Source organism: Medicago truncatula, chromosome 6, assembly GCF_003473485.1.
Source record: "Medicago truncatula cultivar Jemalong A17 chromosome 6, MtrunA17r5.0-ANR, whole genome shotgun sequence".
In the NCBI taxonomy this organism is placed as follows: domain Eukaryota; kingdom Viridiplantae; phylum Streptophyta; class Magnoliopsida; order Fabales; family Fabaceae; genus Medicago; species Medicago truncatula.
In genome coordinates this window covers 14,549,246-14,560,001 of record NC_053047.1, presented here as the reverse complement: position 1 = coordinate 14,560,001, position 10,756 = coordinate 14,549,246, and the positions used below count along the sequence as shown (strand labels likewise).

The 10,756-nt window shown below is 34.4% G+C and overlaps 2 protein-coding genes across 3 annotated transcripts; both read right to left on the bottom strand.

Annotated features, from left to right (window-relative positions):
* On the bottom strand, nucleotides 1-4,571 carry LOC11420093 (MA3 DOMAIN-CONTAINING TRANSLATION REGULATORY FACTOR 2). Of its 2 annotated transcripts, none has more exons than XM_024785383.2 (4): nucleotides 4,375-4,571; nucleotides 3,221-3,580; nucleotides 2,322-2,416; nucleotides 1-2,071 (listed from the first exon to the last, which is right to left on the bottom strand). In XM_024785383.2, the coding sequence occupies exons 2-4, from the start codon at nucleotides 3,426-3,428 to the stop codon at nucleotides 242-244; spliced, it is 2,133 nt and encodes a 710-aa protein (XP_024641151.2). In that variant the 5' UTR covers nucleotides 3,429-3,580; nucleotides 4,375-4,571; the 3' UTR covers nucleotides 1-241. The 2 variants fall into 2 exon arrangements, with proteins under 2 accessions (XP_024641151.2, XP_039690971.1); XM_039835037.1 differs by having other exon boundaries at nucleotides 3,221-3,575.
* A 1,186-nt stretch (nucleotides 4,572-5,757) lies between these two features.
* Nucleotides 5,758-9,132, bottom strand: LOC11408847 (co-chaperone protein p23-1). Its single transcript, XM_003618978.4, has 6 exons — nucleotides 9,001-9,132; nucleotides 6,999-7,185; nucleotides 6,561-6,729; nucleotides 6,446-6,483; nucleotides 6,307-6,364; nucleotides 5,758-6,195 (listed from the first exon to the last, which is right to left on the bottom strand). Exons 1-6 carry the CDS (start codon nucleotides 9,003-9,005, stop codon nucleotides 6,080-6,082), a joined length of 573 nt encoding a protein of 190 aa, XP_003619026.1. The 5' UTR covers nucleotides 9,006-9,132; the 3' UTR covers nucleotides 5,758-6,079.
* Between the last annotated feature and the right edge of the window lie 1,624 nt (nucleotides 9,133-10,756).

Here is a 10,756-nt window from a genome sequence, read left to right as displayed (position 1 = left end):
TTATGAATCAATGGAGCATGCAAATTTATGCCTTCATAAGTGTAAATTTAAAAACAAAGATAACAAAAAACTAATCTTAACATGTGGTTCTTCTGAGTGGTAAGACACTTGAACACCTTAAACAAGTGGTCTGAAGTCCGATTTGCGACTCTTGCATCTAAAAAAAAAACCCGATGAAAAGGGAGAATCCACCGTGTATGCCCAACAGGTTTCGTGACGTGTACTTCGTACCTATAAAAACTTAGCATGTGCCATTCTCTGTAGCATTCTTGAAACAAAATGAACTATCTAACCATCCTTCATTCTTTGCTTTTTCAACATAATATGCAAACTGATTCTTAGCATCAGGAACATCCAAAGCCAAATCATCAAGAGCTTCTTCAACTCTTCCAAAGCCTTTAACCATTTGATACATAGTAATTAATCCAGATTCAAAACACTCTTTAAGTAAACCCCACAATCTCTCATTCTTCTTTTCAATAATTTTCACCAAACTTTTCTTCACAACCTCATGATGAAAAAATGGCATACCTAACTCTTTCATGCATCTACAAGCCTCTTTTATATCACCACCAGATTCATATTCCTCCAACAATTTCCCTATCATATCTTTCACATCTTCAATTTCCCATCCTGGTTTGCTACTTCCACCCCCACCCCCACCCCAACACCTCAAGATTCTCTCACCAGCAAGTCTTGCTTTTAGCAATGACTTAGCCATTTGTAGCACTTTGCTTCCAATGGAATCTTGACTTATACATTGTGTTCCGATATCTTCAAGCTGTTGCGGTGCTAAAACTTCGTCAACAACCGATCTTGCTAGAAACATAGCAAGATCTTCAACAACTACAGGATTGTCTAAAGCAGTATCATCTGCTGATTCAATTAGCATCACAAAACCATTGACAACATCGTCAGGTGGAAAACAAAGCGATGAAAGTAACACCGAAGCCATTTCTTTCTCTCTATTCTTTCTATCCATTGCTAATGTTATTAGCTTTTTGACGAAGATTGCATTTAGTTCACCACAGTTTTTGTTGTTCTCTTGTTCTAAACAACTAATCACTTCAAATATATCACCTGATAAAAAGTACTCTTGAATGATGGATTGAGTTTTCATCTTGAAACTTTTAGCAACATTTTCTTGTATTGTGTTCTTTTCAGGCTCAATTGAGAGTGGTTTTAGTGATGAAACACATAACCAACCATCGGAAGCTGCTTTCGACATTAGTTGTTGAAGTATTCCGCGTGCATTCGGTATATCGAGCGATAAATCATCGACGGTTTCAATCAACCTTGTGAACCCTTTTGACATTTGGCTTGTGTTAATGAAACCTTTTTCAGCAGCTTCTTTCAATAAGTCTAATAACGGCGTTTCCGCTTGTCGCTTTTCCATCGCCATTATAAGAGCTCTTTTCACTATTTCATGATGGAAGAATGGAACATTCAAGTCTTTGATGCATCTAAAAGCTTCTGTCTTGTCGCCACTTACAACATATTCTTTCAAGAAATTATTTATCCTTGCCTTCACATCATCAACTGTTGTATTCTTACTACCTCCCCAACGCCGCTCGATGATTTCAGCGTGTAAAGGTGCTGTTAAATAGCTTTTCTCAGCTTTCTTTAAGACCTCAGCTCCTTTAGAATCATTTGGTAAGTTTGCTATCTGTTTCTTCAAAAACGCCGGCGGAAGAATGTCGTCAACCACAGCTCGAGCTATGAAAAGTGCTAGAATATCAACCGTGTCCGGTATATCTACAATCAAATCATCAGCCGATTCGACTAATTTGGTGAATCCTTTGTAAACTTGTGAAGGATGAATTATGTCAGCATAAAGTGCAGATAAGAGAATTGCAGCCATTTCTTTTTCTTTGTCGTGTCTGTCCATTGACATTGAGACAAGCTTTTTGACAAAATAGTAGCTGTATTCTGGTTTACCAATTTCTCTAACTTCACTCATTGTTGCGACAACGTCGTCTGTGGCAAAGTATTCTTCCACTATTATTGTAGCTTTTTTCTTGTACTCTTCCAATGCAGCGTTCGTTTTCTTATCATTTGAATCATCGAATTCCTACAAAACAATATAAATAGTTGCATAGTTGTTGGTATATTATAACAAAAATTACAGTTTTAACAAAATAAGTGACCAAAGATTTGATCCAGTGCTGTCAATCGTGGATCGCGCAAAGTGTTGTATATTCAAATTCTGCTATCCAATGGTAGTGCTGTAGCGCTTCTATAGCCGATATTTGACAGTACTGATTTGATCCATATAATGCAAGTTTCTACAATATGATAATGATGAAATAATAACTCGATACCTCGGTGCTGTCATAGTTCGGATCATTGGGGTCAAGTAAGTTCATGTCATCTGTCTCAAGCAATCCACCCCAGGTGCCTTTACCACCAGAACCACCTGTAAAATGAGATTCACAAGATTCAACCATGGTTATATTTAAATCGCATATCGGAAGACCTATTTCAAGATTCAACCATCAAAATAATTCAAGATTCAAGTCATAAATCAGGTGACTAAAATGAAGAGGCTGACTATACAAATTTGACAAAAAAGTTTGCTGGTTACACCAAGTTTAGGTGGTGAATGAGCATTTATCGTAATGAAACAGGATTCAAGACGAGATTCATTTCCAAAATAGATTCACACTAGGGATTCATATCGAGTGGGTTCAGTTTTGTATCGAATCAAGATACGACTCAAATCTATAGTAAGATACTGATAACAACAAATACAAATACTTTATCATATAATTTAATCCAATCGTAAAATATCAGTGAATCAAAATATTGAGACGCTGGTCTAAGTCATGACATATCATGTGTGAGACCCTTGTATAATTTATATACATGCATCATATTAAAATGTTTACAAGTTTCCAAGTGTTTAGAAAGTTAAGATATCGAATTATCCCGCTGAGGAAAAGTAGCACCTTGAAATGCTAGTTGGCTGGCTGCGGTTGCAATTATGTTGCAAACATTGATATTGCAACAAATACGGGAAATGAGGCTAATGTGGCCACAAATAAGGTTACGATATCAATGTAGAGACACCGAAAATACTTATACTGTGGCCTCAATTGTAAACCGCAATGTAAAACTACGTCTATGTTTATCACATATATTTTGTGGTAGCTACGTAGAGGAAGAATTTATCAAGTATTGAAAAGTGAAAAGACAAATGGTAAAAAAAATAACACTCCACCTTTCTTTGGACGTCCATCGTTTGAAGAATGTGATTGCCTATTATTTTTTGGACTTGAATTGCTTCCGTTGATTTGCGCCTTTGGGGACCTTGGAGACTTGGGAGAAGAAAGTTGCAAAGGAGAAACAGTTACTGGATCAACACTTTCTGATGCAGATCGATGAAGCTCGAGATGCTCTTTCGATACATAGCCATCATTGAAATCCATTGCGATTTTCTCAAAACGTTTAATGTAAACTCACACAATCCATAATATACTCATTCAATGGCATGTCTTAGAAAACCTCTATCTCTAATCAGCTTTCTGATTCAATCTTTTGATCACATTTTCAATTGAATGTGACCCGATTTTCTTCTGTCCTACAAGGATCATACCAAACATAGTCATAAATTTGCATGTACACAAATGAATTGAAACAAAATGACCAAAATACGAAAAAAAAAATTATAAGTTATAACAAAATCATAAATTTATTTTTTAAAACAAAGGTCGAAGGCCAAAAAAATCAATGCTTTTGGTAACATAAATTGAGATAGCAATCAACTAAAATCTGACAAAGAATTCAAACTGAAAAAAATGGACCTTCTTACACAAGGATTAAATTAAGAACTTAAGCTTGATAATTGTGCCTCATTCGAAACAGATATGATCCAAATGAATTGATGAAGTCAAATAAATTAGTCTCTAAATTTACCAAATTTCAAAATTATTCATAAACTGAAAATTGCTTAATAACGTTATTCCTTTCTGATTATCTTGTTTTAAGTACGATGTTTTCACCATCGTTTACCAGTGACGAATCTCCGCCAGGAACTTGTGGAGCATGAAAGATGGGATCTCCGTTCCAACCCAATTTTCTCTCTAAGGAGAGTCGTGACCACTTACTCAAACAATCAAAGTCCCTTACCACTCGAACCAATTCATAAGTCAGTCAATTTGATTCTTGAAATTATCTCAAGGAAACTAACGCTAGAGAGAATTACCAACTTTTATTATATTGTGAAATTCAATTAATGTTATAGACGAAAATGCTTAATCTCTACAATTTCAAAAACTTAATAAATTACTTAGAGGGATTAGTAAATGAAAAAACAATGAAAATTTCAAAATAACCAATATGCAACAAAATTTTCAAATCAAACTTTGAAATTACCTCTAACTATATCTTCAAAGATATCATCAAGTTAACAAGATCATGCATGCAGTGACCAATGTGTTTGGATAGAAACTATCCATGTATCATTTTGATGTTAGTTTTAACATGGAAGTTATTGCAGTTACTAACAGTTATAATTTTGTTTTTCTCTCTCTTTTGTTTGGTAGTGAAACAAAGAGAGAATGAAGAGTGTTTGAAAGGTGGTTGCAAGCTTTTAGGAGTTTTGTATTGTAATGTGTGGTAGGAAATTATCTATATGAATGTTGAACAAGTTTTTCACGTCTAAAATGCTACACCTTTACATGCTTTGACCAAGTGAATGTTACGTATCATTTACATTTATGTAATCTTTTGGTAGGCCACTTTGTATTAATATGGAATATATCTTACAGCCATGTTCAAGTTATTTTAAAGAGAAAAAATTATATGCACTGTTAGTGTAAACTAATTTTACTATTTTTAAAAGACGGTTAAATAGGCTTTATATAACAAGATGATGGTGTGCATAGTGATTAAACTACCAATTTTAGAAAGAAAAGGAAAAATTTGAAGATTAATCAGTGATTTGGACAATAAATAAAATCAAGAATTCATGAAACAAAATTGAGAATATCTTTTTTCCAATACAAGTCATCGAATTAAACTGTGCAAATTTGTTTAAATATTCAAATGATTTATGTAAAAAGAAGTATTGAAATAATTCCCCAAAGGTTCTTTTATCAAAATTTTCATTGGAGGAGAAATAATCATCAAAACCAAAGAATGTTTTTTATGTTATCGTTCTGAAAGATTAAGAAAAGTATAATCCTCATTTTTAATATTTTACACATATTACCTCAATCCCTGCATATATTATCCAATGTCCTTACGACTAAGCCCACAGGGACACGGCTTGCCTAAGAAAATGATAAAATAATAGAAAGAAAAACAATTTTAAAAATTAAAGCATCTTAAATTTGTGGTTTTTTTTTTATAATAAACTAACAAATAAAAAAAGGTAATATTAACTAGAAAGTTTGCATTGAAAATTGTTAAAAAGTGTTATGTTCAACTTTTTAAAAGTCAAAATTTTATTGTTTTCAAGTAAAAGTTTCTATTTTGTACTTTCTTAACTAGTGTCCCGGGGGCACAGGTTAACATGACCCATAAAAAAAATACCATACAATTTCTTATTTGTAGAACAAGGAATAATTTAAATCAGTCTTTCTTCAACTTTGAAAAGTATTTGAGATTTTTAAACCTGGGTTCCCTGTTTCTGTTAGATCATCAGTACAAATCAATACTTGAATAAAAGATAATATGAGAGATGAAGAGACACAGAGTAAAGATTTTGGGATTTATCTGATTTGACATAAAAATATTACTTGTGGTAACTTCATGTATCAATTTCAAGCCATTGTCCACTGCATTTCATCTCAGGAGTAACTAAGAACACAAACAAATTAAGAATAACCGTTAAACTCGGATAATCTTGAATGTAAGCATACACACAAGAACAATCTTCATCGATGCATTGTAGACTCCAACATAAACAAATAAATAACATTCTCAGAACCATTTCATATATGTCAATAAGGTAAAAAAATTCCAGCCACAAAAACTGAACTTGTCAGGACCGAATAACTAGTTAACCCCGAGAAGGTTTTTGGTACGTTGGCTTTCAAAAAACTTGTCCTTACACAGTCAAAACTATCTCAAATTTTTATGCTTTGGTGTCAGGTGCAACGGTTCTGTCGCCGCTGACGGTGTCTTTTGGATCTACCTCAATGCCAGAAGATGCTTCATCGGTATCCTCCTCTTCCGAGTCACTTTCATCATCTGTTAGAAAAAAGAACATATCAAGGATTCAAAAGTCAAATACAGTCATGGCAAAGTAAACTCAGAAAATTTAAGCAATAAAAAAGTTGGAAGTAAATCGGATGTGCTTACCATCGTCATCGCCTGCAGCATCAAGTTCCAAGCCGTCACCCCCTCCCATGTTCAACTTCTGCAAAGAAAATGAACTTTGTGTCAGGAGGTAACAGAAAATATACATGTATTAAACTATTAATCAAGCAACGCTGCTTACAGAAAAGTCAATGTCGCCTAAGTCCTTATCAGATGCAGCTGAAAAACAATACTGCAAGTTAGACAAATCAATGGAAAACGAAAGCTAAAATTCAGATACTTTTGAAATCACTAACGTTTGGCCTCTTGCTCATAATATTCATCCTCATCAACCCACTTGTCCCAATCAATTTTCAGAAAGGAAGGAATTTTCCCTCCCTGCTTCAATAATCTGTCCCACCATTTGTTCTCGGCCTTTTTCACCAAGTAGCAGATCTGTCTCGAACTAGCACTGGTTATTATATCCTGAGAAGACATATTAACACACCGATTACAAGACATGTTGGAAAAGATATGATCAAATAACCACCATCAACTGGTTTGAAGTCGTGTCCGGTGTCTGACATGTGCAAGTGTCCAACACTAACGACACATTCCATAATTCCATTTTCACAAAAAATTACTGGTGTTGACGCGTCGTGCTTGGTGCATGTGCCAGTGTTTCACAGATAACAACTAATATACTAACATTTTCCAATCAAAAAGAAATTATCCAACTAGTTGTGAGCCCTTACATTTACATCAATGCTGTCAAACAGATCAACATTGACTTCATACGGAATCTTCTCTGCACCAGCAGTTGCCGAGAAGTAAAATTTTCCCTCTGGCTCAACTTTGAGTTTCACATCCTGAGCATCAGGCAACTCAACTGTTATGGATAGTTCCTCAGACCTCTGGGCCCATTTGACTGTTGGATGGCGGCTGTATTATAAAATTCAAAGGAATTTAAAGATCGAAGTATTGAAAATCGTTCACTTCATATAATACCACCACAATGACAAAAGAAAAAAAAAAGATAAATGCATGACACTATCACCGCTATTCGACAACGCGAACTATCACCGATATTCGACAACCCTTTGTGCTAAATAGTGATTGCCAATTAGTTCATGTTCTGCTATGTTGCATTAAAGCGTCATAATACCATTATTTGAAACAGGGTCTACTTTCATAACTCATAAACTACTCAAATTATTATAGAAACAGCTATCACTCTTCAAAGGCTTATAGACATAAATTTGAACCAATAGTTCATGAAAACAAAGCTTATAATCATATCATTGAAACAGTTATATATGAAAGAAAAAATTTACTTCCTGAAACGATTAATTGGCTTCAACCATTATAATACCGTAACAATTAGTTTACTTCTTTGACCTGTTGGCACGAAATCAACTTGTCCAAGATAAATGTCCATAATGATATGATTATTTAATCTCTCTCAAAAGTCTCCCATCACTTACATTACAACCAGTGTTTACATATGATATAAGTGGTAAGTCGTTCGAATTCCAATATGCGAGAGCATTATTACCGCTATTCGAAAATGCTTTTTGCTAAATAACGTATTGCAAAACAATAGTGATTCATTCAAATTCAGATATGCTACAGCACTGAAGTACCACTATAGCCTCTATGTGAAAAGACTGGAGGTATGTTTAAGAATAAAATAGAAAACAAGAAACACACTTCTGAGATCAAATCTAAACGTGTCATACCAACAAGGGTTGGGTTTAGCAGAAGGGTCTAGAATCCCACAATGTTGTGAACTAATGTTCGAATCCCAGCTAGAGAGTTACAAACATTTAGTGTCTACCACGCCTAGGATATGATTACCTCTGGTGGAGGAAGCATGTAAAACCGAAAAGAAAAGAAAAGAAAAAAACATCTAAACTTGTCATGTATATCATGGACGAATTGCATACCACAAAACACACACTATGACTCATCCAGATATTAATACAAAAAAATGAACAAAATCACGAACATCGACTCAATTTCTCACTAAGCAAAAAACAACAAAGTACAGCCCTAACTCAAACTCGGCATACCGCCAAGGACCTTCTAATTTGGGAGACCAATCCTACTGTCCTCTAGCGGGATCCAATTGAAGCCAGAGCGAATTCCTTTACAGATTGGCTCAACACCTAGAGGCTACAGGAGTCAAACCCCAACCCTACACCACCATCCTATGAAGCACATATACAGGTATGGACACCAGACACGACACAGACACTGACACCGATCATAATTTGAGAAAATCACATAATACAGTGTGATTACATGTGTTGGTGTCGGGTGTCGGACACCAACACGTGTCTGACACTAAGACACGCCTAACCCTACGTTTTGGAATCATAGCTATGTAAAGACAAACCATATTAAGATTAATAATTAAATATAACAATCAACATGAAATCATTGCTCCAAAGAAAACCCATTATCCTACCCCAAATTGCTAAAACCCTAATTTGAGTTCTATAAAATAAAATAAAAAAAGGAAAAAATAAGAAACAAAGATACACAACAACAACAACAACAACAAAGAACAAAGAAATTTATCAAAGTAAAACAACGACAATAACAATAAGGTAACATAATTATGAACGAAACAAAACTATGTGAGTGAAGTTCAAATTTTCTTTTCTGTTCCAACATTTTCGGAAGAGTGAAACAGTAGAAAATAAAAAGTGAAAAGAAGAAGAAAAATAAAACGAATGTGTTGAAAAAGCAAACCTCATTGTTGAAGGATTGTGTGAAGAAAATGCTGAGAGACTATAGAAACTGTTGAGCTTCGTTTATATTTTATGTTTAATTTTAAAACACTACTCCCAATGTGGGTTGACCCGGCCCTCTATTAGTCCACAAACTTAAGATGATGAATTCTGATCATTACCCAAACCGAATCGCTCATTCCTAAAATAAATGTCCAAAATGTCCCTGCGCATGTTAACATGTGTAGCGTGACTTAAGTTGCGTTAGTGTATTTTTTAACCTAAGTTAAGTCACGTAGTGTGACTTAAGTTGCACTAGTGTATTCTGAGCGTGAGTTAAGTTGCGCTAGTGTATTTTTTAACCTAAGTTAAGTCACGTTGCACTAGTGTATTCTGAGCGTGAGTTAACTCGCACCAGTTGGCCGGTGCAGAACTGAAGAACAAACGTTATTTATTTTATTATAAATTAATTTATTTACTTTATTCTAAATTATTTATGCACTTAAAATAAATATTGATTCGATATTATTCATTAAATAAATACAAATATAGATAAAAGTAAATGAACTAAATTAATATTTATTCATTAAATACAAAATTAGAAAATAAAAGCAAATATAAAATAAAAAGGAATGAACAAAATTGAAGCATATAACAATATCTCATTTTATTAATTGAATTCATACAATACAATAATTGATACAATAATTTATTCCAATTCACTAATTTATTCTACTTATTTTCTCCCTTTTGGGGTAAAAAGTAATCAATCTTCTTGGGGTAAAATAGTGAGCAGCCTTCTTGGGGAAAATACATCACCAACCCTTAGGCTAAATTTAAATATGGTTTTTTTTATACCCCAACATGAATCTTTTTACCCACGGTAAAAAGTTTATGGAGTAAAAAAAAGCAAATTTAAACTTATCCTAAGGGTCGATCACTTCCCCATGTCGGCTTCTCATTATTTTATCCCGATGAAGAATGATCACTTTTTCCCCCAAAGAGAATATTGAAAAAGAAAGAAAGAAAGAAGAGAAATAGAGGGAGAGAGTGAGGAGGGGGAGAAAGTGATATGGTGTGAGGAATTAGGGAAGTATGGAGGGGTATTTATAGGTGGGAGTGGTAGTATAGGTTGTAAACACCATTAATGTGGTCAAGAAACGTGTAAAATAGTGTTAAAAACGTGTGGATTGAATGTTGAAAAACTGACCGCAGACCAAAAAACGTTTGTTCTTCAGTTCTGCACCGGCCAACTAGCGCGAGTTAACTCACGCTCAGACTACACTAGCGCAACTTAAGTCACGCTACGTGACTTAGCTTAAGTTAAAAAATACACTAGCGCATGTTAAGTCACGTAGCGCGACTAAACATAGGTAAAAAATACACTAGCGCATGTTAACATGCGTAGGGGTATTTTGGTCATTTACTTTGGGAATGAGCAAAATCATTTGGGTAATGAGCAGAATTCTAAGATGATTGTGGGCCAAACCTAATTGAAAATTGCTCTTTTCCCACACTTTTACTCATTTCCACCACAAACTTTTAGAAATAACTTCTATGCGAGACAACTCGCGTTCAACGTCACTTAATCCAATGTGGCTTAACTCATGCTGATCCAACGTGAGTTAATTTGCGTTGGTGATTATTTGTGTAACAGTCCAATTTTTCGTTAGATTTATTTTTAATTGTTTAATAAGTGTTTTTATATGCTTGTGTGTGATTATTCATCGTTGAGTGTCTTTTATGGGTTTTCGTGTCAGAAAGGTAAATTAGTAATT

Excerpts from the sequence above, each read along its gene's own strand:
- LOC11420093 (XM_024785383.2), bottom strand. The coding sequence starts at position 3,428 with ATGGATTTCAATGATGGCTATGTATCGAAAGAGCATCTCGAGCTTCAT. Across the intron at positions 2,417-3,220 it reads CGATGGACGTCCAAAGAAAG|GTGGTTCTGGTGGTAAAGGC; the intron begins GTGGAGTGTTAT and ends CTCATTTTACAG. Across the intron at positions 2,072-2,321 it reads CGAACTATGACAGCACCGAG|GAATTCGATGATTCAAATGA; the intron begins GTATCGAGTTAT and ends ATTGTTTTGTAG.
- LOC11408847 (XM_003618978.4), bottom strand. Across the intron at positions 6,484-6,560 it reads TTATGAGCAAGAGGCCAAAC|CTGCATCTGATAAGGACTTA; the intron begins GTTAGTGATTTC and ends ATTGTTTTTCAG. Across the intron at positions 6,365-6,445 it reads TAGGCGACATTGACTTTTCT|AAGTTGAACATGGGAGGGGG; the intron begins GTAAGCAGCGTT and ends TTTTCTTTGCAG.